The sequence below is a fragment of the Aythya fuligula genome, chromosome 1, assembly GCF_009819795.1.
Source record: "Aythya fuligula isolate bAytFul2 chromosome 1, bAytFul2.pri, whole genome shotgun sequence".
Taxonomy (NCBI): Eukaryota; Metazoa; Chordata; class Aves; order Anseriformes; family Anatidae; genus Aythya; species Aythya fuligula.
In genome coordinates this window covers 138,653,390-138,680,550 of record NC_045559.1, presented here as the reverse complement: position 1 = coordinate 138,680,550, position 27,161 = coordinate 138,653,390, and the positions used below count along the sequence as shown (strand labels likewise).

At 39.4% G+C, this 27,161-nt stretch overlaps 1 protein-coding gene and 1 pseudogene across 1 annotated transcript in view; both read left to right on the top strand.

The window, feature by feature from the left end:
• Window positions 1–526: 526 nt before the first annotated feature.
• Window positions 527–27,161, top strand: part of CNGA3 (cyclic nucleotide gated channel subunit alpha 3) — a 30,638-nt gene continuing 4,003 nt past the window's right edge. The window contains exons 1-8 of the mRNA XM_032200842.1: window positions 527–549; window positions 5,772–5,903; window positions 13,588–13,704; window positions 15,977–16,156; window positions 17,795–17,848; window positions 21,203–21,322; window positions 25,842–25,949; window positions 26,835–26,941. Of these exons, the coding sequence (XP_032056733.1) occupies window positions 5,803–5,903; window positions 13,588–13,704; window positions 15,977–16,156; window positions 17,795–17,848; window positions 21,203–21,322; window positions 25,842–25,949; window positions 26,835–26,941 (787 nt within the window). The 5' untranslated portion in view covers window positions 527–549; window positions 5,772–5,802. The remainder of the gene's footprint in view (window positions 550–5,771; window positions 5,904–13,587; window positions 13,705–15,976; window positions 16,157–17,794; window positions 17,849–21,202; window positions 21,323–25,841; window positions 25,950–26,834; window positions 26,942–27,161) is intronic.
• LOC116485221 lies at window positions 21,845–21,909 on the top strand (annotated as a pseudogene).

Sequence of the window (27,161 nt, the reverse complement as noted above, 5' to 3'; positions counted from 1 at the left end):
GGAAGCCTGGGTGCTCTACTTGGGAAAGCCACTGGATGGTAACGTTCCTAACAGATGCATCCTGCAGCCTTTGTACCTTTAGTCCTACGTCTTTAATATTATGAAGAAATTAATAGGACCTACCTAGTTTTCAGAATTAGGAAATGTTTTTGTGAATCTGAAGCTTTCATTTGCCACTTGAGCTCATGTTTGCTGTTAGACAACTGGCTGTCTTGATAAAATGGGTCTTCTATACCAAACAGTGCATATAAAAAAAATTGACATAAAACATCAGTTGCAGCTTAATCTAGAAGGAAGAGGACTAAACAGTATTTGGACTACTTGCATTTGTAATAGGGAGAGCTATCACTAATGTGTAATTTATTATATTTTTAGTGAAATAATACATACTTCTCACTTGTCTCTTTTTTTCATTCTCAGTGATTTATGCTCCAAAAAGCAGTATAATGGAGTGTGGAATTATTATTATCTCTTTCAGGTTAGTGTGATTGGTAACAAGGAAAGAAATACTGACTGAGGAAGCATGTGAGAACCCTGCGTAAGTCACAGGTAAAGATGTCAGTCCTTCAAGAACTTAGATTATTTTGGATAGGTTTTATTTTGCTTTCCAGCACTATAAATTTCTTCACTTCTGAAAAGTTGTGGCAACCTGTGGCAGTTTCTGTTTTCTGTGTTTTGACTCAGCGTGCTTAAAGAGAAGTCACCGAGTTCTGGAAAATTAAAAATCACGAGGATGCTTCAAGGATCCAGTTCTTCAAATTTCTTGCCCCAAACTGGATAACTAGGCTTAGGCTTGCAGGACTGTCTGTTTGCCTACCTGCTTACCTGACTACCTACATATTTGCTTATCTATCTCTGTATCTAGTTAACTTTCTTGTGAGCTAAATACCTGTTTTTTGTGCCTACCATGGATTTATCAGACATGTCAGCCTTTAGGCAGTCAAGTTTTACCCTCAGTGTAATGTCTAGTGTTAAATATTCAGAGCATTGAGTGTACCTATGTGCTTGGCGAAAAAAGCAGGGGTGGAGGGGAAAGCTGTTTTTGTCTGTTACCATCCAACTCTATTGTATTAATTTGCAATAAATTACAATAATTTTCCTAGAGCTGAGTCTGTTTGGCTTGTGACAGTACTTGGTAAGTGACTTCCCTGTCTTTGTCAACCTACGAGCTTTGTCATTTTACTTTCTCCCCTGGATTGTTGAGGAGAAGGAGTGAGAAAGCAGCTGGCAGCCAACCAAGGCCAACCCACTGCAGTAACTGTCTTAAAATACAAAGATGAGCTTTGTGCAGTCCTTAAAACTGTCTTGTAAGCATCCACTTTTCGTTAAAGGTTTAGGTTTGCGGACCTCAGCTGGAGCTGTCTGAAGAGCCCTCCAAAAGGTTTGTGAAGAGCCTCACACCACTGCAGTGTTTTCCTGCTGGCTGGCTCCTGGCAGCACAATGCTCACTGTGAGCTCCTGCCTAGGCAGTCTCTAGCTGGCTTTGGATCTAATTTCATGGAATTTGGAGGAGATAAACATTTCAAAACACACTTATTTTCAGGAACCTTGGAGGTCTAGAAGGAACAAATACTTCTTTATTAGCCTGTAATTTGTCAGAATTTCATGTGCTTCGTGCAAGGCCAGCTATGTTTATTCAGGAGGTCTCACCAGCTTCCCTGTACCCAAATGTGTTTATTTCTGCCAGTCCTGTACTCCATCTCCCTTTACCACAGCTGGGTTTGCATGGCACAATTTAATAATGAACCTCCATCCACTCTTCCTAAATCCCTCCAAAAATACATCAGTGTGCTTCACTGCTTAATGGTGGGCTTGTATTTGTTTGTTTGTTTGTTTGTTTGTTTTTGTTTGTTTGTTTGTTTGTTTGTTTGTTTGTTTTTGGTTTTGTTTTGTTTTTCCCTCCTCCTTTCCTCTCTTCTAGTGTAGAATAGGGGTTCAGACTGCAGTGTACATTGAATTTACAGCTGAAATCACTGTAAGGGCTCTGAAATGGGCTCCATTTGCTCACATATTTTTCTTTTATAATAAAATCTAAAGCTTTTATAATAACATAATATCTACAATGAATATAATTATAATTAATAATAAAAAGCTTCTTATCCAGTGACTTTCTTGATCATCCTTGCCATGCTTTTGTTCTGCAGTATATTTTCTTAAGGGCAGGACTAAGAGTATTCCAGATGGGTCTGCACTGTTGTTTCATGGAGCAGTTTTCATGTTCTTTGTGTTATTAACACTACCCATGTATACACCTTTCCTCATCTTGCTAGCTATTGTGTCAGCAGGCCTGCTTGGCACTGAGCAGGGCATTTCGTTGAGCTGTACCTGTATAATGTTCCTTTTGTGAGAGCACACGGTCAGTTTGGGAGCCCATAAGATTGTAGTTTACATGCTTTTTACCGGCATGCATTGATTTGCATTTCTCTACATTGCATGTCATTTGCCATCAAGTTGAGAAATTGATCTAGTTGAAGTTCCCTGCACTCCTCTTGTTTCTGCAGTATTTTTTGCCATCCTGACATCTTGTCTCACTGCTGAAGTTCTGAAGTTCTTTTCATCCACACCATTAGTGACAGGTTTTCATACGGAAGCCTGAGGAATATTGTTCTTAAACTTCTGCAGTGGTGAAGGTTGACTGTTTAATCCTGTTGTTGCTTTCCATCTTCTTAGCTAGCTTTTCTTCCAAAGTAGTGTTGGTTTTATATCTAGCAGCTTGTTTTGTTTCTTCAGTAGTCCAGCTTTTGAAAGGCTAAATAAAGAGTGCAACACTTTGCTGTACTCACTACTCCACGAGCGTATTCAAAGCATCCCAGGAGATTAGCAATATCCAGCATCTATTAGTGGTGTCTAATTCCAGATTAGTAATATCTAATTCCAGGAGATTAGTATATCTGGAGAAACCATGCCAGTTTCAAGCTTACAGATACACTTACAGAGGCAATGTCTCTTTTCAGTGAGGTAGTACCTGTTGCTGGTAGCAAATTGGCTACGTCATCCCTAGAATTCAGAAGGTTTTTATTATCTTATACTCCTATTGTGTTACCAGAGATACTCATTTTGTTGCGTATCATAAGCCAGGTGACTTCAGTTTAAAAACTGCTGTAGATAGACATCAATCTGATTGTGAATCATCACAGCTAATGACGGGGTTATTGTTGTGTTAGCTGGCAGAACTAGTGAAGACCTTAACTCAGTACTAACTTTGTGTTGGAAAAGCATCTTTAGAACAAAGTCAGTGCTTTGTTACTTATGAATCATTCTGCTTTCCTCACCATCAGGTTTTTAAAACTTTGAAGTAAAATAAAGTGGAAGTCTAATGAGGTACATGGGGAATACATGATGCTGTTGGGTGGAAGAGTGACAACACTCCTGCAATGGGATGGAGAATTCTGTTTTGGTTTAAAGAAAAAAAAATGATTTGGCTGAGCTTTAAAGGAGAGCAGGGACTAGACAGCACAGTAAAATTCAAGCAACTCATGCCACCTTACTCCAAAGCTCCCTTTCGTTAGACTTAGTATAGCTTTAAGCAGTGGAAATGCAACAGGCAGCAAGAGAAAGTATTAGTAGGAAGAAGCAATTTGCTGCCGTGCCTTTTGTCTGTGCACAATAATTTGCCAGCAGGAAGCATGCTGCTCTGTTTTTAAATGAAGTGCTCATAACTCCCTGCTTACTGCATTGTAGCCTCCCGTTATAACATCAAGTTTTGGGACCTGGGCAGTGAGAGCATAAATGGTAGGCTACTTTTGCAGGTTTTGGTATGCTGAACTTGAAAAAAATCAGTAATGACTAAAGGAAAACCACATTTTAATCTTATCTCAAATTAAGTTCAAATTAATATTTGGGAAATGGGAGTTAAATACTCACTGCTGGGCAAAATAAGCATTCTAATCACCAAAGCACCTATCTATTTCTGTAGTAGCAGGTATATAATAGAAGCTATAATTATAACTCAAAAATAATTAATGAAAAATTTTCCTGAAGATAAAATATTTTTGGTACCATATCAACTTTGAAACAAATTCATTTGGCTGGTTAATTTATTAAAATATTTCTTTCTCAAAGGCTGAATTGTTTGAAAGCAAATCGTATTCATTGATATTTATAATGTATATGCAGTAGCAATTCAAAATGCTTTTTGAACATACAAAATTTATTGATTTTGTAAGAATGTTTCAGTCAATATTTTTATATGTAGATATATTTTTAGCATAAATTATCTTTGCTTCAGGAATCAGTTCTTCTGAGTGAACATTCAAATGTGAGAATGGGTTGAAAGACCTCTTTTTATTTTTTTATATCAGTGTGTCATAGAAATTCTTTTTTTTCTTTTTTCTTTTTTTTTTTTTTTCCCTATATAAGCTTAAGTTAGCTGATATGCATTTAAAAACTGACACAGTTAGGTATCAGTTGAGCTATAATGAGTTAAAATGAGAAACACTAACCAGGTTTCCAAGTGTTAAGTATGATAAGTGGGGACTATTTCTAGACCCATTTCATTATGTCTGGATGCAAAATTTAAGTTGATCTGGTTTATATTTTGAAATATATTAAATAATTTTAAATGTCATGTATGATTCCCTTTAGTTCTCTTGAAATGGGGTAGAGGGTAAGTGAAGTGTCTGTTTTTTAGGAAACTGGATGCATAACATAGATCTAATAGCCAATGATGTGTTAGCTTCAGCAATAACATAGGGGAGAAATGTAGTTTCTGTAAGAGCTGTATTTCATTGGCTGCTAAAGTTGTGTGTTGTATGGTCTGTGAGATGGGATTACAAGGCACGAAAGGGACAATGTCTGTCTGAGGCATCCCAACAGAATTTGATTCCAGCATGTCTCAAATATAAAAGGTTCCTGGATGGAGTTTCAATACTTAATAAATTTAAAATTAATAACTTTCACTGAAAGTCTTTCCGTCTGCCATTTTGAAGGTACTTGTCTTGACTCTTAAAACTTGTTTTGCAGGTAATGTGATATGAATTAGACTTACTAATGTCAGTAAAGCATTGAGGGACAAATCTGGAAAGGAACTTAGGTGAATAACTTTTCTAGGTCTCATAGAAGTTGGGCAGGTAGATACCTTAACACAGCTTGTCTTGAAACACTTGTAGCAAAAATAATATTAGAAAGCAACGGAAAAATTATGAGTATGCCTTAGTGCAGAGTTTAGATAACATAGGATTAATGCATGTCATGTGTTAAGCTGAGGTATAGATTAAAGTAATTGTCTGTTTGGTCAGTATGCAATTTCAGAATAAACAGCTTCATCATAAAATAGATATTGTTTAGCACAAGGAGATTGACTTAAAGTGGAATTGGTTGTCCTAACACATATTATCACCAAACTTATTTGGTTGACTGTCTAATGGTAATCTTCTTTTAATGAAATTTTAAAATGCAAATCTTCTTTTAATGAGATGTTAAATGCAGTTTTACTATGGATAATATGCTTGACAATGTGGATATTCAGAAACCCTAGAGACAAAAAAGAATAGTGTCAGGTAAACCTTTTCTTTGGCTGTGATGGATTTTCTTTGTCACACTGAATTTCTGTGGTTACACTTTTACTAGCATTTTCTCTTCTTCAAATGAGAAGTGTAGTGCAAATAAGTCAGGGAATGGCTGTCATATTGTGCGTGTAAATACCAGTGGCTATTCTTTAAATGGTTGAATTTGCTCTTTACCATTGTGTTGATTTAGTAAATCACTGTTTTTAAGAATTCATCACATTACTCTTGCAGCCTTCACAAAACGCCATTTTTCTTCTTTTTCAGGTATCATTTAGATGTTGATATGTAAAGCAAAATGGCAAAAATCAACACCCAGCACTCCTACCCTGGTACACACAGACTGTCTGTCAGAACTGCTGATGAAGATATTGAAAGGATTGAAAATGGCTTTATCAGGTAATGCGTTCATTTCATCACAGTCACATTGCTGCATAATTTGCAAGAGGAGTTTAAAGTTGCTGCATATATTGTGACTTTCCTCTGGCTCTGCATTTTGGAAGTGTTATCCCACGTCACTGTTGACCCTGTGTATTTAACTGACTTAGCAGTGTATATCCAAAGTACAGAAGAGACAGCAACAGGAAAGTAATCATGGCTTATAGTTTTGGATCTATAACCTGTATTACCTCAGGAATAAAAATTATCTCCACCTTGATGGTAATTATACCTGCTCAATAAGTAGAAACACCTTTCTTGAGTCACCATGAAGCTTGCAAGGACCCACGTTTGGAGTGTGCTTGGGATTTGGAGAAAAAGGGATCCTCCCAGTGCCATGCAGTGAAAAGCCTTAGGAAGGTTATTAAAAGCAACCTCTTCAAACTGCCTGGCTCCTGTGATACAGAGCATATATAGCATATAAAGTGCACCAACATTTCTGTAGTGTCTTTTCAGAGCCTCTCACTGTACAGTTGAACTGTAATGGTGTCTTTACATTCACTTTCCTCTGTTTCAGTGGTTTTTGAAGTAGCTGCTTCAAATAAACAAGTGTGCTTTGGACTTATCTTTTACACAGCACCAGTCATTTCTCTAGTCTGGGCAAATGCTGCTGGGCCTGCTGGAAAGCGTCTGGTGATCCACAGCACCTGTACAGGCTTGAAAAAGTGGCCTGCTTTTGGGTTGTGGTTAACCATCTCAGCTATGGGGGTCTTTTCAGGTGGTCTCTTGCTGATCAACTGTGTACCCAGACCAGAAGTACTCAAAAGCTTGTAGGTATAATAGGACTGCCTGGGTTATGATAAGTTTGGATTGCATGCTCCTAGCATGTAGTATGGATGTGATCCCTGTCCTCTTCAGACTCTTTTTTTTTTTTTTTTTTTTTTTTTTTGTCCTTCCTGTTTTGCTTACATGATACCTTCTGGCAAGTAGGTGTGAAAATGGAGCTGCTTTTATTCTGTGCAGTATAATTGTGGCTTGTTTGACTTAGTTATACTACTTCATGGTGTTGGGGAGATTTGGAAGGGCATATCACTTTGTCGGTCATGACTGTTTACAGTCATATCTCAAAAACAGGGAAAACACAGATTGAAATGAGCCTTTCATTCCTTATGTTCCTTTTTTGGGGGGTGTGGAAGGGGGGTAGAGAATATTAGTGATCGGCAGCTCAGTCACAAAATGGTCCTACTATCAGGAATGTGACAGTGTGGTTATAAAGGTCTAAATGTAGAATTAAATCACTGCAGTCACCTGCAGTTTCAGAGGCAATGACTTAAGACAAAGGGATTGAAATGTGAATTGCACTTTATCATGATAAATGTGGTCTTGAAGAGACATTTATTTAAAATGAAGTTTGTTGTGGTCAGGATTCATTACAGGAGTACATAGATGAGTAATAAGATACGATCTTACTCTGTAAAAGAGATCACAGTTAAAGGTTTTTAAGGTTTGTTTTGTTGTTGTTGTTGTTTGTTTGTTTGTTTGTTTTGTTTTGTTTTAAAGGGAGGTTTAAGGCTTTTGGCTCAGAGGTTTAAGGTTTTTGGCTCACTGAAGTGATTGCCAGTGAGTATATATAATACCTTTGTAATACCACAGAAAAAAAACAACTGTATGTATATGAGCAAAACTACATATGATTGTGTTCATTAGAACACAAATGTATTTTAGACTGTTCAGTCTATAAGAGTATGATTATTATTTACCAGAAGACAAATTAGCTTTTTATAAGATAGAAGTCTTTCATCCTGTTTAATTTGGCAAAAGTTAATCCTTTTTTTCTATGAAAAGAAAATGTGAATTAAAGCCAAGGGAGAGATTGTAAATGCATCTGGAAGGCTGGGAGCTTGAAGATAATAAAAAGTGTTTCATTTATTATCTGTCACAAACATCAAAGATGATTTCTGTTTCCAGTTCTATACTTAAAGCTTCAGTCATTGTCACAGACGCTTCCACTTTCAGATCTTCATGTTGGAGATGGTTGTGGGACATTGGTCTTTAACTTCATCCAAGGAAGAATTCTGATACACATTTTTCAAATTCAGGTTAGCATGTTCTAAAACTATAGACAATAGGAAAAACAAAACAAAACAAACAAGAAAACAAACATGGGTTTTTCTAGACTAGTGAAACTTCTTATCTTCCTCTAACTCCTGTTGGCTGTAGTTCAACAAAGCAATTAAGCACATTACTTAGTTCTCATTAAAGTCAGTGAGTGTTAAATTTATGCTTAATGCTAAGGATGTGCTTAAGTGCTTTTCTGTTGTGGAATGTGGTATTATCAAGGAAAAGCACTTACTGAAAAAATTAACAGGAAGCTGCTGGTGGTCTTTAAACTGTTATTCTCTATTGTACCAGAGATAGGGATACATATGCCCATATTCTTATAGTGTAGTGCTGTAAACCCAGACCATTTTGTAAAACAAAAATCAGCAAAGCAAAAAATAATAAATTGGTCTTGATTTTTAAAATCCTTCCTCTGAGTAGAAATGGCTCACATAGGAGAGAGAGCACAATGTTTTAAAGACATGGTTTTGCTATATAATTTTGGAAGTGGGATTCAACTGTGCCTTGTACACATCTGGATTTCTGTGTCTTTATTTGAGTAGGTGTCTAAGTTCCTACTATCATCAGTGGAGATGTAGTCAATAATAGTCAGTGGGGCCTAGAGAGCTGTTCAGCTTACCCTGAAATTGAATGGCTTTTCAGGCTCCTATGTCTGTGTTTATTATGAGAGGTATTTGGTTGCATAAACACAGGCATCTAAAACTATTTGAGATATCATAAGAGTATTTGAAGCATCTAGCTGGTGCTAATGGATATAAAGTGAGACCTCTGTGCCCAGAGGAGGTCCAAAAGAGAAAGTACATGTATTTTGAGACACTCCAAATGGTGCTAGACTCCTTGTCTGAGGCAAGTGAATCATATCATAAGACCTCAGTTGACTAGAATGGGAATGTAGATAGCTTTTATTAGACACCTCAATTTAGGTGACTGCCATCTGGCTCCAAATCTTGCTCTTTAAGTCTGGCTCCCAGTTATTACTCAAAAGGGCTTTGTTCATTCCCCTTGAACTGATCAGAACAGTTTCCACTAAACGAAAGTTCTGGATTATTTCCATTCATTTTAGGTGAAAACAGTCTTCTAGGATTTACTTGATGAACTTTGTGCAAATTTAGAGCCAAATTAAGGCAAGAGAAAGGTACAGAAAAAGTGCTGATGTAAATATCCTTTCTAGAGTTTACTCTGATAGCTCAAAAGCATGGGAATAAACTGCTCTTTGGAAAGATGAAGAGAAGAGTGTATGTTTCCCTCCTTGAGACATGGAGCAAAAAAATATTTTTCAGCATAAGCTGAGGGGCACTGTCATCTGCTGTTGTTTCTACTTTGTGACCTGCTCTCTGTTTCTTGGCACACTGTGTATTCTCTTCTCATGTTGATTTCTGGCAGTGTGACAGCCTTGGACAGTATTGGCAGTGGCTACTCTTTCGCTGCAGATACCAGACAAGCTCATGGAGTCCAGACAAGAATGAGTTAGTGTTTGTAAATAGAAAGTAAAGACTAGGCCATGTGTGTTGAATATGGTACATCAAAAGCCCAACCTATAACTGTATCTTTGCATCAATATAAAGCCAGATGACAAATGAGGCCTCTTGGGTCATCTGCACATGGTTAAGGAAAATCAGAAATGAGCATGTGAGTTGTATAAGAGGGAGTTATAATAATGGAAGAAAGATATTATTTTAGGTTTACTTCTCAATTTGCTTTTCTGTGAATGAAAACGGAATGTGTTTATGATTGCTGGATAATGTTGGACAGGTACATTTTTAAGATTTGCCTGGCAGAGCCTTTTGTGTATTAATTGTACTGTCCACAAAATTATTTGGATTTTCATGAGTTGTCTTTTTGTTATAATTTTTTTTTGCTAGGTAAGCCAGAATTTACATAACAATTGTTATATTTAATTATAACATAAACCTAGTTATAGAAAATCTTGATGCACATATAGAATAATACAGTCAAGCAATCAAACTAAAATAAGGAATTCAAGTTTTCACTAGTTGAGCTGAGTCCGTAATCAAATGTGATTCCAGTAGCTGTGTCTGAGAGTTTTGCCTTTTTTTCCCCTACAGTTTAGCAGGCTTTTTTGGAGCATAAGATACAAATTTTTCACAGAGTATATCTGATCACTTCTTGGTAAGAATCTGACCTAAGAGTAATTAAATCATTGGAAAATTTTAATTCATTTTATGGGACTCTGAATCAGATTTGATTTCTGTTAAGAATATACATGCATATATTTTTTTTCACCTGGATTAAAACACTATTTCTTTAACATACTTCTGGCTCTAGACACCAAAAGCCATACCCTGAATTGTTCCCAGAATCAAAGCAAAAACTTTGTGTTTTTGTAGGATGCCAGTAAGTTCTCTGTAGATACTGCTTGTAGGAGGACAGAAAGTTGGTAAAACTTCATGTTACAGAAATACAAAGTATGATGAACCTGTGTATGGACAGTGGAGCACACCTTTCCACACTGCTAAGTGTGGAGGTGATGATCCTGCACATGAAGTACTTAACAGATGATGTAACTAGCAAGCATGACTCTGTGCTGATGAATGGAGCTAGAGGGACAGTATTGCTTTTGGTATCTGCATTCTTAGCCTCTTGCATATTGTCAGCAGATGCCCAAACAGATGCCAAAGCAGAATAATATCAGGAATAAAGGAGACTGCAACTAAAAATATGCACAAAAAAATAAATAAATAAAATAAAATAAATAAAGCTAGCTAACAATGCCTTTTGGGTGACAATTCTCACCTCCTGCTTGGCTCTTGGCTCTTGTTCCCACTATTAAACCAGCACAGTTACATCAAAATAGAACATTGCATGGTGTTAAATTTGTTTCTCTGTGCTCATGGAGGCTAATAAAATCGAAATAGATCTTCCTCTGAAACTGCAGCAAAAATCTGTTTGGCCTGATTTCCTGGGCCTGTGTCAGGTTTTTTTTGACTGGCTGACAAAAAGAGTTATTTTCTAAGAACTCATTCTGTCTACTTTAAAAATGTATTTTCAGGACTTAAATAAATAAGAACAGTAGCAATGATAGAAACCATTGCTGTCTAAGATCCCACAAGATGCACGAGATGTACATTTTCCTATAAAGAGGAATATAAAGTCTTTAAAACAGACCTGTGCAGTCTAAAAGACTGTCTAGTGTAGTATCATTTCCCTGGAAGGAATGTAGGCAGATGCTCCAGGGGAAAAAGAAAAACAAAAGAAAAAAAAAAAGTTTTGTGTATGTGTCAGTGGTCATGGTCATCTGGGGAGGTCCCAGATGACAGAAGACTTGCTAATGTGAGACCCATCTCTACGAAGGGTTGTAAGGAGGATCCAGGGAACTACAGGCCTATCAGCCTGTGCCAGGAAAGGTGATGGAACAGGTCATCTTGAATGCAATCATGCAAAGTATGTGTGGGACAACTGGGGAATCAGGCCCAGTCAGTATGGGTTCATGAAAGGCAACAGTATTCTGGTGAAGAAGGTGGAAGCCCATGGCTTGGACAGGTACACTCCTTGCTGGGTTAAAAACTGGCTGGATGGCTGGGCCCAGAGAGTGGTGGTGAGCAGAATGAAATCCAGCTGGTGACAGGTCACCAGTGATGTTCCCAAGGGGTCAGTGTTGGGGCCCATCCTCTTTAATATCTTTATTGATGATTTGGATGAGGGAATTGAGTGCACCCTCAGTAAGTTCGCAGATGACACCAAGTTGGGGGGAAGTGTTGGTCTGCTGGAGGGTAGGAAGGCCCCGCAGAGGGACCTGGACAGAATGGGTTGATGGGCAGAGGCCAGCGGGATGAGGTTCTACATGGCTATGTGCCTGGTCCTGCACTTTGGCCACAACAACCCCATGCAATGCTACAGGCTTGGGGCAGGGTGGCTGGAAAGCTGTGCAGAGGAAAAGGATCTGGGGGTGCTGGTTGATGCTCTCCTGAACATGAGCCAGCAGTGTGCCCAGGTCTGGAGAAGAGGAGGCTCAGGGAAGACCTCATTGCTCTCTGCAGTTACCTGAAAGGAAGGGGTGGGGAGCTGGGGGTCGGCCTCTCCTCACAGGTAACCAGTGATAGGACCAGAGGGAATGGCCTCAAGTTGGAAATGAGGAGACATTTCTTCTCAGAAGGAGTAGTCAGGCACTGGGACGGGTTGCCCAGGGAGGTGGTGGAGTCACCGTCCCTGGGGGTGTTCAAGGAAAGGTTGGATGTGGTGCTTAGGGATATGGTTTGGTAGGTGATGTTGGCAGTAGGGGGATGGGTGTTTGGACCAGATGATCTTGGAGGGCTTTTCCAACCTTAATGATTCTGTGATTCTACGGTACTATGAGTTACTGTCTTTGGTAGCTTGGTTGTTTGTGTAGAAATAATAAAGTTGTAATTCTTTGTTTGTTAGCTTCTCTGCTGTGAGTACACACAAAAATGGATTTGCCAGTTCTTATGAAGTTGTTGCAAGTATCATATTATACAGTGTTTTCTGGCAATGCAGATTAACAGTGAGAGTTCTTGTTTGCATTATGAAGGGGAAAAATATGTCCTTGATATGATAAAGTCTTCTAAAATGGATCCTAAAGAATAAAAACACAGAGAAAACCCCAGGAGTCATAAAAAAATCCAGAGTGAGTTTTGATAACGTCTTGGTTCCAGTGAAGTCAGTTCCAAAATTCTATTACTGAAAGATAAGGCTAAAATCTCATCCTTTCTAATCTCATCCTTTCTCTCTCTCTCTCCTTTTTCTTTTTTTTTCTTTTTTTAATGCTAATTATTTCATTGCTAATAAGCAGTCTTACAATTACAAGAACTCATGCGATTTGGCAGACACTGCACATAACAGTATAATCACTATCTGCAGTTGCACACTACTGCGATGCTGTATTATTTTTTTTTGCATCTGCCAATGTCCTGAGGTGCCTCAGCTCATCACTACCAGAGTAGCTTTGAACATCTGTAGCTTCTTTTCCTATAAAATAGGTGGAGTTTCACTGATGATGCAGGCAGCATTATGGCTGCAGTTATGCAGCTGGTGGCAGCAGGCTGGTAAGAACAGCAGTGATGCTGCTCAGGATTAACTACTGTAAAATCACAGTTTTTCCCACTCGATCCAAGCAACAGTGAAAGGAAAAGGGGTGCCTATATCCTTTGAGCCATGTGAAGGAACAACAGTGCTAGAAATTTCAGACAGTTAAACAAACAATGTCTGGGAGAACAAGACTGAAAAAAAGCAGTGGACAATTACTTCAAAGCCCCCTGAAGATGTTCTTCATGTTAAAGGAAAGATGCTAATGTGTTAAAGGAGGTGATAGAGTAGCAAATGTGCTTCCCCAAGTTGTGTATCTGTACTCCAGAGTTGTATTGACCAGTCAGTAATCTGCTTCTGAGCTTGCTGGGACAGATGGCAGAACCTCCACTGACTTCATTCAGTATTGGATGGCTCCAGAATAGGGGGAATATAGGCTTAGCTTTATATTTATCAAACACATGCCATATTACTTTAAAGAGGACAATTTGGTGCACAGTTTTCTGATGCATTAGTGTTAAGAACTGGTTGGGGGAAGATTTGTAGTAGGCTATATATAATTAAAAAAAAATTGCTTTTGCAGAACCCATTCACTGTGTGAGGATACGTCTTCAGAACTGCAGAGAGTTATTTCTGTGGAGGGAGGACATTTATCTGGATCCCAGACGAGCTCATTCACAGGCAGGGGAGCAATGGCAAGGTAACATGCTAATTAATACCATTTCCAATGTTAACATGTTGGGAAGAGACTGATCACTATTTCAAGGTAAAGTAAGAAGAACTGTCACTTCCCAAAGAAAATGGATGGAGTGCAGCTGAAGAAAGTCTATAAAAATAACAGAAGGTGCTTTTGACCTTCATTCGCATTCATTCTCGTTTACTCATTTCTAATAAAAAACTTAGAATAATAGAGATGCTAAATGAGTTCACACAAATTAGTCTGATTTAAAAAAAATAAGTAATAATTTGTTTTTACATGAACAGAACTGAAAATATATTGATTACTAAGGAAATGCATGAAGTGACACCAGACTGTAAAGTAAATGGATGAATGTTTGGTTCCGCTTGATAACTGATATAATTGTAATTTCGTATTAGGTAAGACATAATGATGTTTCCCTTGGTGGTAGGTAGCTATGGCAAAGGAAGAGAGAGGGCTTCTGTTTTTAGAATACAGTTATGTTTATACTGGATTGGGAGCCTGAGTCAGCAAAGTTCAAGTCAACCATTTGCTTAAGTCATTTACTTTACTTGATCTTAGAACATAAGCCTGAAATAGAACTTAAAAAAAAAACACTTATGTCTGCTTTAAAGATTTCCAGCTGAGACAACAGAACTGTCTTCTGATACTGCTGTTATACATGCTACAGAGCATACTCAGTTTAAGCATAGTGTATTTCAAAAAGCAAAGAAAAAATGCTATGAAATTAGCTTCAATTAGAGTACCGTTTACATTTCAGCCTTTTGGGTGGTAGGGAACAAACTTGTATTTCCCCATTTGGTTCTCAGATAGTGACACCTCTATGTGGAGATTGCAAAGTCTGCAAGAAGTTGATTTTAAGTGGAAGACATGCTTATAGGTGTATGTTTTATTAAACCAGAAACATCTAAATGTATGAATTAATATTGAAAGCTTCCTTTTTTAATGTTTGTTTTTATTGTTTAATTTTATACAGTGTTTTTTCCATAGAGTGATGAATCTATTAATCTCAGTCTTTTATGTGCATCTTTGTTTTTCTTTTGCCTTCCTGGTAGACTTTGAATTCTCTTAATTGTTGGAAATTCTTGGTCATTTATATGCTGCTATGTTGGTATAGGGATAAAGAGCTAAAAATAACTTTTTCTAATTTCTGATACATAATATTTTTCCTGCCTTTTTTTTTTTTTTTGTCCTTTTTCTTTCCATGTAAGAGTTCCTGGGCAAGATCTATGAGTTAGGCCCTTGATAAATGCAATACAGTTCAAAGCATGTGTATTTTACCATAAGATCTAACTCGTTCACATCAGAGTCTTTGTAAATTCTGAGCATATATAATACTACGTGATGCAGAGGGAACATAAAGAGCTTTCAGTGAGTAGCCCAAGGCCTCTGTAAGAAGTTATGGATTGTTCAGGATTTCATTATGGTGTTTTCAGGGACACGTTTGGGAAATCTGAATTAACACCACTTATGTCCAAACTGGACTGCTTGTAGGAAATAATACAGAATATTGTGTGAATAAGAAATAAAATCGCCTTTGTAGATTCCAGTCTCCATTTTTTCCAATTTTTCAGAAACATTTCCATCTGAACTTTGACAGAAGGCATTATAAAGATTTGTAATGTGAATTAGTGAATTAGTGGGTACATAAAAAGAAAATGGTGATAAAGTGTTAAATTAATTATGTTGCCATAATGTTTTGATTATCTTATTTCAGTGCTCTCCTAGAAATTTAGGATGAACAAACAGTGCTTTCTATGCTGCAGGCAGGTTTACATGCAATTAATATATCTGCAGACAGACCCTTTAAAATAAAAAGGAAGGTGACTGAAGTCTCAAAGTTCATCCTCCCTCACCAACTATTCAGCTTTTGTTTCTACTGCTTGTGCCTTGAGCGTGTGATATCATGAGTATTTTACACGTATGTCTCTGATTCTGTCAGGCCAGGATTCCCTCATTATCACATAAATCAGAAGGTCCTGTCTGCACCACAACCACTTGGCAAACTTACCCCGAATCAATATTCTGTTGCTACTGCAATGCTGGTACAGTGGACTAGAGATTGATGTGTGGGATACTTTCCCGATCCACTGCAGAAGGTGACGTATGAAACTGTGGAAAGTGTCTAGGTTCACACAGTCCATCGAGTCTAATTTCTGTGGCAGGTGGCAAAGCGAAGAGAAGTCCTCCTGAGCTGCTCTTTGTGGGAATGATTTAAGCCATCTGACATTTTTGTCTGGTTCAGTCAATGTTGTATGTCTGTCCTGTGCAGGCTGTCACGATTTGTCGTATCTCTGAGGTCATGGGCCACAAGACATTTGCACCATGAAGACCAAAGACCTGATTCTTTCCTGGAGCGAATCCGAGGGCCAGAGCTCATAGAGGTGTCCAGTAGGCAAAGTAACATCCGCTCCTTTCTGGGCATCCGTGAACGTCCTGAGGGAGTAAACAGGTAAGGAAGAGTATTTAAATTTTAAAGGAAAAAGACTGAGGGTACGGTATTTTCTTGGTGATTAGGACATTGGTTATCTTTTAAGAACTGGATAAGGAGGTTAGTATTGGACATGAACAGAGCACCTAATGCTGTTCAGGAATCTTCACGTAACTGAAGTGTTATGGCTTTCAGCAGATTTTCTCTTTCTCCCCAAAACACACCTTGGCAAATATCTTGAAATAAAGTATTCTGATCATGCTGCTTCAGGCAGAATGGGTTCTCAGCCCTGAAATTTTCTCGTATGCTACCTCTGTAAGTTGCTGTTGCTGAACTCTTCTCCACAGAGGATGAATGCAGTTCCTATTTCAAGGATCTGGGATACTGCTAGTTGTGGCTTTTCAGGACAATCATGTTATGCAAATTAGCGGCAAGTGTTAGGAAACTCCAAACAACAGCTGTGTGAGTGTATCATTGCTTAGTTACACCTACTCAGAAGGTCAGCTGCTAACATTGCAGAAGGCTTCTGATGCAGAAATGAGAAAATCTTTTGGCTGATGTCTTAACCGATTAGCATATACTCCATCTTTGGTATGGGAGGCTGGTTCAGTTTTATCTTGATTTTTTTCCAGGGAAACAACAGTGGCCTGCAAGAAAAACCTTTATGTGTTTACAGTCTTTTGACTTGATTAATTGTTATTCCTTTATAAATATGTGACTTGGTGTTTTAAATTTAACTCCAGCTGAGATGGGAAAATGAAGTTCAAAGGCAAAAGTTCACCTTCTGTTTTGCATTATATTTTGAAGCACAGACTGCCATGGATTTTCACTTAGTTAAAAATTGGTGGACAACCAAGTAATCCATTGATTTGTTTCAAGTTCTCATCTAATAATTCGTAGTAAAGCAAGAACTGTTGAAGGGCTCTGCATGGTAGTACAGGTGACATTGATTTGTTGTGGGTCAGCCCAGCCATATCATCTTCACTTGATCTGCTTCCTAGAAATTCAACTCAAAATTGCCTTTTATTGAATTAGCCAGACTGATATCCTCTAATCACTTGAGTCAGCAGGCAAGAGGTTTTTTGGGCGTCTTGATCAGTAGCAACTGAAGTCTCCGAGTTGTTAGAGAGAACGTTGATCCTGGTCCAACAAGCCTCTACGAAAGTGTATTAGAAGAAATGAACTTGGAAGTATTCATTCTTATTTTCTCAGTTTGATGTTGTTGCTACATTACAATAACCCTCAGTTCTATTGTGAAAGCTTAATTCTGCAGCAAAGGTAGGTATGCTTGTTACAGAAGCCTTGGCAGTGCGTCTCTGAAGAAGACTTGAAAGGATTGAAGAATGTTTAAAATAGCAGCCAAATGCATACAGGGCTAAAAATAGTGAGTTACATGTTATCGTGCACTAATACGCCAGAGAACAAGCTTCAGACATCAGATGTGGTCACAAACGTGTATGTCTAGCACATGACAAAGAGAAACTGGTGCCTTGAAATAGTTATGCAAAGGGGCTTATCGCTGCAGTCAAAGTTGACCTTCCTAATCTTATCAGTGCATATGTGAGAGGCTAGTAAGTCAGTCTGTCATGTTGGTAAACACGTGTATGAAATGCCAAAAGTCTTTACGCTCTTAAATGTGTTTTATTTAACTTACTGCAGTCAATGGCCCCTGGCCAGGTTTAATGTCAACTATAGCAACAACACCAATGAAGAGTAAGTACTGATAACCTCTGTACACCTTCCCACTACTAGCTCCTTTCTTCCCCTTTTCCAGCCTAGTAACATTTGTAGTATAAACTCCTTATGTCACCTTAAGCCCTTTCTAAGAATATAGTTTAATTATAAGAAAGATCTAGTTTTCTTAGTACTAGAAGCATCCTCCATGACTCCTGTCAGCTTCTTTTTGTCTGAAGTTACCCTTGCCTTCCAGGGAGTGAATTGGATTAATTAGACGTTTAGTCCCTACCTCCTATAGTTCAACTGGCTGATTTTACTGCATTGTCAATGGCTATATTAATGCTTCAGTTTGTAAATGAGATTCACATATTCATTTTCTATAAGTACTTTGTCTCTTTTAACATACCAGTTCCCTTTTGGAAATCCAAGCGCCCCAGAAATTTCTTGCTGTCACATGAGAAGTAGATATGGAGTAGGGTACCAAGAAAACCTTTATGTGGGCAGTTTAAATGAAACTAACCTTCTTTCTAAAATGTGTGTTTTAGTTCTGCCGGGTATGGTTGGTGTAAATGTTGAGGGGGTGACAGGGAACATAATAAGGCTTGCATTACAACAAGTTTTGAAAAAACCCATTCTGTTTTATGTATTTGACAAAACATTTTATATTGTTCCAAAAAGAAATCTCTTGAAAAGCTGAAGAACTTCTGAAATGTAAAATCATCCAACACCAATGTTTGTTGCATGTCTTAAACTACACCTATTTGAGGACATATCTGCTCTGCAGCATACAGCAGCAATTCTGCTCTTGTACTGCCAATAGTTAATTTCTTTTGTTGCTTTCCATATGAAAAGAAACAGCAAAAAAATAAAAATAAAAAATTACCAGGATGGTTTCTGATTATGTCAGACACACTTTCAGGATTTTTTTTTTTTCATATCTGAACTCAGTGCACATATGTGAACATATTTTCCTTCTCCTGAGGCACTTTGTTTTGTTTTGTTTGCATAGCTTTTATTAAAATTGAAATGGGAATACAGAGAAGCGTGTTACAAATGTATAGCATTTTATCTAGACTGGGATAAAAAAAAAAAAAAAAAGCAAAAACTAAAGAAAGAAAGAAACAAACAAACAAAAAAAAACACACTAGAAACCTGAAGCCTGACCTACAAGTCATGTCCCAAAGGACCAATTAGAATGGAAATGCTGCTTTCTTAGCCCGTTTCTGACAATGACTCATGTACTTTGGGCAAAACTTCCATCCTTTCGGTTTCTTTATTTCTAAATGAAGCCAACACCTGTCTGTCTACCCGTGTGACAGTCTGAAAATTACTTGATTTGCAAAGTATTTGACAGAAGAGAAATGCAAATATTCAACTCATTCAAAGACTGTGCCAGTGTTTTTATAGGGGCTGATGAAGATGCTTTCTAAGTCTGAAGATACGTCTTCCTTTTAACATGCTGGAGACAGAATAGATGCCACTGTATTGCTGGCAAGGAGGGCAGCACAAACAGCTGTTTTATTAGCTACTGAATTCCATGTTACTCAGGAGCACCAATGAAGAAAAAAGATGCAGGTCTTTTTGAAGCTTTGTGCTTTTCGTTGTGTAGAAGAGCTAAGAGTTCCTGCCCTTTGGGAACTGTAGCTGATATTTTCATCACTTTGACAATGGCCAGCTTTTTCCTCTGAGCACCTTTGACTGCCAGACTACAGACTGTTGGGATTATGATAAATTAGAAGGTACCTCAAGAGAGAGATGCACAGGGGCCACAGAAATGAAAGAGTCTCACTTATGAAAGATAACTGTTGTCGACAGGTATTCCTTCTCTGGCTAGAGAAAAAGTGTCAGCCTCAGCTGCTTTGTGAAATATTTTTTTTTCTCTCTTTTAAAACAACATGTAGGAGAAAGATGGAATTGTCAAAATATTCCCTCCGAATTTCACCACCACTGAAACTTTTGATTGATTCTTTATCTCAGTCTACTTTTCCTTGCATAACAACAGCCACAAATGTGCAGTAGCACTTTGTAAATTTGTAAAAACTTTGTAAAAACTTTGAAAATTCTTTACTTGTAGTTCTTTCTTTTCAGTAAGAATGGCAGACATTTGAAGCACTGAGGAGCTGAATGGTAATGCTAACAACAGCAACTGTGCATTGGCCTTTAGGTCAGGCACCATGCATAGTGATGCACACTGAAATCCTGACATGATTCCTAAATCGGAAGGAGTTTTGGGGGCAGATTTGAAGGAGAAGCAATACAAGTCCAAGGGGCCAACGGCAGAGAAATAAATATTTGAGTAGTGGTTCCTGATGCAGTGTAGAAGTCAGCCTTGGTAATTGAAAAACTGTTTCTTTAATTTGAGATACATGTATAAATAAGTCAGTCAACACAAAAATAAGTCAGCCAACACACATTAAGGTGTGTAATTTTAAAGGTTTAAGTGGTGTTGATTAATTTGAGGGATACTTTCCTGAACATAAAAAAAGTGTAGGATTTCAGGTTTCTTTTAGCAAACGAGCCTGAGATTTTCCAAATTACATTGCGATACTGCATCACTATGGAAATATCTAGGGGTAAAAATTGGAACAGGGGAATTGAATGAGAATTTAACCTCGTTGCTGATAGGTGAAAGCTGTTCTTAGACCTATCATATTTACCTTAGAATTGGTGACTGTTGTCTTCTTCCAGGCACAGGTCATCTCATCCTACTGCTAAAATAGGTCAAATTAATTGCATTGACTATAAAGCATTTATTAGATGACTGCCTCATCTGTAGATGTCTGAGGTTAAGTGAAATGTGATGTATCTCTTTTCTCTACATTTCCTGCTTTTGTTCAAACATTGATTGGGATTCTTCTCCAAGGCAATTTCCGAAGCCAGAGGTAATCAATTAATTATAGCTATGTTGGTTTTAAAGAACTGAGAGTGGAGATTCAGCCTCAGTTCATTTAATCATCATTAAAGATTCGGACAAGTCACTGTGAGGTTTTGGATATGCTGAGAAAATTGGCAGTTTGTTAAGCCATTTCAAGGTCTATTATCATTAAATAGACTTATTTCTAAATACCTGAATTCTAAAGGAAGAAATGAACTGGAAGCATTTAATTAAAACCAACCTGGTACACTAATGTGTGAAAAGGCCAAGAAGGCATGGGTGACTAATGCACAGAATCAGCCAGCTGGTTACCTGATTGTGTAATGTGGTTGTGTTGGTTTGAACGGCCTCAACCTGTAAACCATTTATACCATTTGGATGAATGGTTGCTTTGAGAAATCCTGTCCTACTCTGTCCAGAATCCAGATCAGTAATCTCCTGTACCCCAACATCCATCCTCTCCCCTACCGGGAGAAAACCGGTAATATTGATAAAACTTACAATATGTTGTACAGCAAAAAGGAAGAAAAGAAAGAGGTTAAAGAGGAAAAGAAGGAGGAAAAGAAGGAGGAAAAGAAGGAGGAAAAGAAAGAGGAAAAGAAAGATGACAAAAAAGATGACAAAAAAAAAGAAGAGTAAGTATAAAGAATGTGCTTGTAATGTACCTCTTGCACTCCAGAGCATAGTGTGGCATTTCACTGTGTCACTTGCAGTACGATTATTGTTCTGGAGGCTGCAGAATGTTATCCTGTCAAATCTTAAATGTATTTTCCCCTTTGAAAAGGTGAAAGTGCTCAACAAACTTTTGTCTTTTGTGCCTGTATTTAGACCTGTCATAAGCAGTAAAAGAAATTTTGACTGCCTCTGATCAGTTTGGTTTGCTGTTCAAGATCACTTTACTCCAATTGGGCCATTTTAACATAGCAGCCTTCTTTGCAAAACTGCTTTTCATGGTTCCAGAATAACTGCAATGATTCAGAGCTGACTTGATTTGATTACTTAAAATATGACACAGTTCTTTAGTAGAATTACTAAAGTTTGCTCCTGCTGATTAGGAGGTACCACTGTATTTCTGCAACAAAATGAGGTCATTTGAATGCTTTTGATGGAAATGGATGCTGGTCTTGTTTTGTTCCCCCAAAACATTCAAACACATTGTGCTCGCTTCGGCAGCACATATACTAAAATTGGAACGATACAGAGAAGATTAGCATGGCCCCTGAAAATTATTATTTGAGCCTACCAGGGGAGGTGCCCCACTAGACCTTCTCTTCACAAACAGAGAAGGACTGGTGGAGGACGTGATCGTCGGGAGCTGTCTAGGGCAGAGTGACCACGCAATGGTGGAGTTCACTATTCTTGGCGAGGCCAGGAAGGGGACCAGTAAAACCGCTGTATTGGACTTTCGGAGGGCTGACTTTGAGCTGCTCAGGACACTGGTTGGTGGAGTCCCTTGGGAGGCGGTTCTGAAGGGCAGAGGGGTCCAGGAAGGCTGGGCGCTCTTCAAGAGGGAAGTCTTAATGGCGCAGGAACGGTCTGTTCCCACGTGCCCAAAGACGAGCTGGCGGGGAAGAAGACCGGCCTGGCTCAACAGAGAATTGTGGCTTGATCTTAGGAGGAAAAAGAGGGTTTATAAGCTTTGGAAAAGTGGGCAGGCCACTAAGGAGGACTTTAAAGAAGTAGCGAGGCTGTGCAGGGACAAAATTAGGAAGGCCAAAGCTCATCTGGAGCTCAATCTGGCTACTGCCGTTAAAGATAACAAAAAACGTTTCTATAAATACATCAACACAAAAAGGAGGACTAAGGAGAATCTCCATCCTTTACTGGATGCGGGGGGAAACTTAGTTACAAGAGATGAGGAAAAGGCGGAGGTGCTCAATGCCTTCTTTGCCTCAGTCTTTAGCGGCAATACCGGTTGTTCTCTGGATACTCAGTACCCTGAGCTGGTGGAAGGGGATGGGGAGCAGGATGTGGCCCTCATTATCCATGAAGAACTGGTTGGTGACCTACTACGGCACTTAGATGTGCACAAGTCGATGGGGCCGGATGGGATCCACCCAAGGGTACTGAGGGAACTGGCAGAGGAGCTGGCCAAGCCACTGTCCATCATTTATCAACAGTCCTGGCTATCGGGGGAGGTCCCAATCGACTGGCGGCTAGCAAACGTGACACCCATCTACAAGAAGGGCCGGAGGGCTGACCCAGGAAACTACAGGCCTGTCAGTTTGACCTCAGTGCCAGGAAAGCTCATGGAGCAGATCCTCCTGAGAGTCATCATGCAGCACTTGAAGGGGAAGCAGGCGATCAGGCCCAGTCAGCATGGCTTTATGAAAGGCAGGTCATGCCTGACGAACCTGATCTCCTTCTATGACAGAGTGACGCGCTGGGTGGATGAGGGAAAGGCTGTGGATGTGGTCTACCTTGACTTCAGCAAGGCTTTTGACACCGTCTCCCACAGCATTCTCCTCAAGAAACTGGCTGCTCTTGGCTTGGACTGGCGCACGCTTCGTTGGGTTAGAAACTGGCTGGATAGCCGGGCCCAAAGAGTCGTGGTGAATGGAGCCAAGTCCAGTTGGAGGCCAGTCACTAGTGGCGTCCCCCAGGGCTCGGTGCTGGGGCCGGTCCTCTTTAATATCTTCATCGATGATCTGGACGAGGGCATCGAGTGCACCCTCAGTAAGTTCGCAGATGACACCAAGTTAGGTGCGTGTGTCGATCTGCTTGAGGGTAGGAAAGCTCTGCAGGAGGATCTGGATAGGCTGGACCGATGGGCTGAGGTCAACTGCATGAAGTTTAACAAGGCCAAGTGCCGGGTCCTGCACCTGGGGCACAATAACCCCAAGCAGAGCTACAGGCTGGGAGAGGAATGGTTGGAAAGCTGCCAGGCAGAGAAGGACCTGGGAGTGATGGTGGACAGTCGGCTGAATATGAGCCAGCAGTGTGCTCAGGTGGCCAAGAAGGCCAACGGCATCCTGGCTTGTATTAGGAACAGCGTGACCAGCAGGGCTAGGGAGGTGATCGTCCCCCTGTACTCAGCTCTGGTGAGGCCGCACCTCGAGTACTGTGTTCAGTTTTGGGCCCCTCGCTACAAGAAGGACATCGAGGTGCTTGAGCGGGTGCAGAGAAGGGCGACGAAGCTGGTGAGGGGCCTGGAGAACAAGTCCTACGAGGAGCGGCTGAGGGAGCTGGGCTTGTTCAGCCTGGAGAAGAGGAGGCTCAGGGGTGACCTTATCGCTCTTTTTAGGTACCTCAAGGGAGGCTGTAGCGAGGTGGGGGTTGGCCTGTTCTCCCACGTGCCTGGTGACAGGACGAGGGGGAATGGGTTTAAGTTGAGCCAGGGGAGTTTTAGGCTAGATGTTAGGAAGAACTTCTTCACTGAAAGGGTTGTGAGGCATTGGAACAGGCTGCCCAGGGAAGTGGTGGAGTCACCATCCTTGGAAGTCTTCAAAAGACGTTTAGATGTAGAGCTTAGGGATATGGTTTAGTGGAGGGCTGTTAGCGTTAGGTTGGAGGTTGGACTCGATGACCTTGAGGTCTCTTCCAACCTAGAAAATTCTGTGTGATTCTGTGATTCTGTGACAACACTGTTTAGTATTACCAGTCATACAGAATAAAAATAGTAGTGGATAAAAATAAAATGCATTTTGGTAGACTTCACAGTTAAGTGGTATGTTAGATTCATATATTTCAAGTTTATATATATATACATATATATAATATATAAGCTTGATATATATGAGTCTCTCTCTATATAAACAATATATATGTGAATCTAACATATATATATGGTGGAATGTGCTATGTAGGCATCAGGACATGTAGTTAGGAATAGCTTCCAAATAGAATTTAATTAATCTCAAGATCTTGACTTTCTTAATCAAAGCTTTGCTTGATTTGAAAGCCTTTCATCTAAGGATTCTCTTCAATTCTCCTCAGCGTCAGTTACTGTGTAATGACAGCCTGAGCTTCACAGTACCCTAAAGCATTTAAAAACATTTCAGCAAAGGTAATAAATGTTTCAGTGTCTAAAAGGTAGTGCACTCTATCAAGTGAAGACCCAATTTTGTGGTCACCAGTTTTGAAGTGATGACCAGTGTTGTTGAAGAAATGGGTCAAATGTGCCAGAAGATGGCAAAGAAAATACTTTTTAGATTAAAGCTGCTTCCTTTACTAACATTAGAATCTGCACATTCAGCTGATAGCATGTATAATGCCAGACATATATACAAATATGAAATAAATTCTCATTACATTTATATTTTTTTTCATTCTTGGAAATTTGGAAAAGTCACACTAATACATATCCAAGGATTCCCTGCATTATTATACATTTCACTGATCATACTGCCACGTGTCACTATTGGAATAACTTCTGCAGCTGTGGACCTCACAATTCACTAATAAGTTTTTCCTCTTATTATCTACAGTACACCTATTTGCCATCTATTGAATATCAAGCTTTTTTCTTACTGGGGAAAGGCACTTCGGAGCATACTGCACGTGCCACTTCACCATGCTGTTCTTTAAGTCTTCTCTAAGTTCTAGGCCTGTGTTCTTCCTTTAGCATCACTTTGTGATAAAGCCAAGGGAGCCTGGACTACAAATGTGTGAAATTTGCTTTTACTACAGACTGTGTGTGTGGGTGTGTGTTGTATATGTTCATGCAGAGCCTTACTCATGTAAACATGTATCTGAGTGTATTTGTGTTTTACTTGTTGAAATGCATGTTCATGCGGTCATTTCTGTAATAGAAGGGTTTGCCAAAACCATCAAAATTAATCTGCAAAGGAAGGCTCTTCCTCTAGCAGTGGGCCATATTCTTCTAGCTGGAATGATGATATGGAAGATTTAATGTTTTATTTTGTCTTTACTGGGGGTCATATGCAGAAAGGATGTTATTTTCAGCAATTTGAATAGCTCTGCTTTTCTTTCCACTCTCGCTTACTTTTTTTCCAAAGCTGGGTCAAGCAGAACTAGAGTGTGCCAGACAGGATGAAGCTAGTACTTGGTATCTCATCTGGGATGCTGGTGTGGATACTTTCTCGTCTTAGGCAGCTGTGAGTTAATCATGAGATGAGCAGCCTCCAGAAGAGGGAGTTCCAGAAGGCTGCTTCAGTACATTGCCACTATAAAGCTATGTGTTTTACTTTCCAGGAAGAAAAAGGAGATCTTTGTGATAGATCCTTCAAGCAATATGTACTACAACTGGCTGACCATAATTGCAGCACCCGTGTTCTACAACTGGTGTATGCTAGTGTGCAGGTACGGATTGAAGTCAATAACAATTTTAGGTTTCAAATTTAAAGATTTAAAGTCTCTTTACATTTCCTGTATACATCCTCTTCCTCTCTCCCTGCAGGTTTTTGGGGTGGCTTGCCTAGGAGATTTACAGTTCACGTGCAGGTCACTGGGAGTAGATGGCTTTTTTTTTTTTTTTTTTTTTTGTTTTAATCTGCCTAAAAATAAAACGTAATTTGCACCGAGCATCCCCCATGAGCGCTGGCTGTGGCCTTTGCGTGCCACCTACTGGCTAGCTGCGGTGATGTGCTTTGGCCACTGGCACGGTAACACCCGTGCTGATCCTCCAGAAAGGAACAGCAGCAAAGGTGTGGGCAGTGAAGGGTCATCTTAAATTAATACGAGGTGTCTACAAATGCTTGAAGGGCAGGAGGATTTTATTCGAGTTTTTTCCCTTTAAAAATGTGAAAAAACAACTGGAATCAAACCAAGGGAGCACTGTGGAAATGGTTCACTGTGCCAAATGGCTGGGAGAGGTGGGGATGGTTTACCACTCAGAAGCAAATCTTTTATCTGGGAGTCCTCTTAATGCAGATGTGCATGATTGGGATGCCTGAGGATCTCTTACATGAAATCTGATGCAGGTTTGCATGTAGGATATGTGTGTCCCTCCATATGTGCCTGTGTGGCACGTATGTGATTGAGATCTGTCCCTGGCCTAAACAACTCTGAATTCTGAAAGATCCTAGGGTCTATTTAGACATTGCTTCAGCATACAGATGTCTAGGCATGGAGGTATGTTGTCCTTTACTTGCTCAGTGCCAGTAACATGCACTAACATACTGTCAGAACACACGTTGCATACGCTCTGCTTACAGTTGTAATTTTTTTTTTTTTTCTTTTCTTTAGGGCCTGCTTTGACGAGCTACAAATTGACCATATAAAAGTATGGCTGTTCTTGGACTACTGCTCTGATGTAATCTATGTTTTTGACATGTTTGTTAGATTCAGGACAGGTGAGTCCTTCTGTGGTTTTACAGTGTTTTCAGAAGAAATGTGGATGTAAAAGCTAGAAACAAATTCCCTTCTGAGATCGGACCAGTGTAATAGCCCAAATGCAGAGTCCAGCAACAGAGGCTTTAGGGAAATGAAGAGTCGTGGTTTGTTTTAAGGTTGGACTTACCAACACCTGAATTTCACTTGTCTCCAAATTCAGTCCTACCAGTGCTTAGTAGG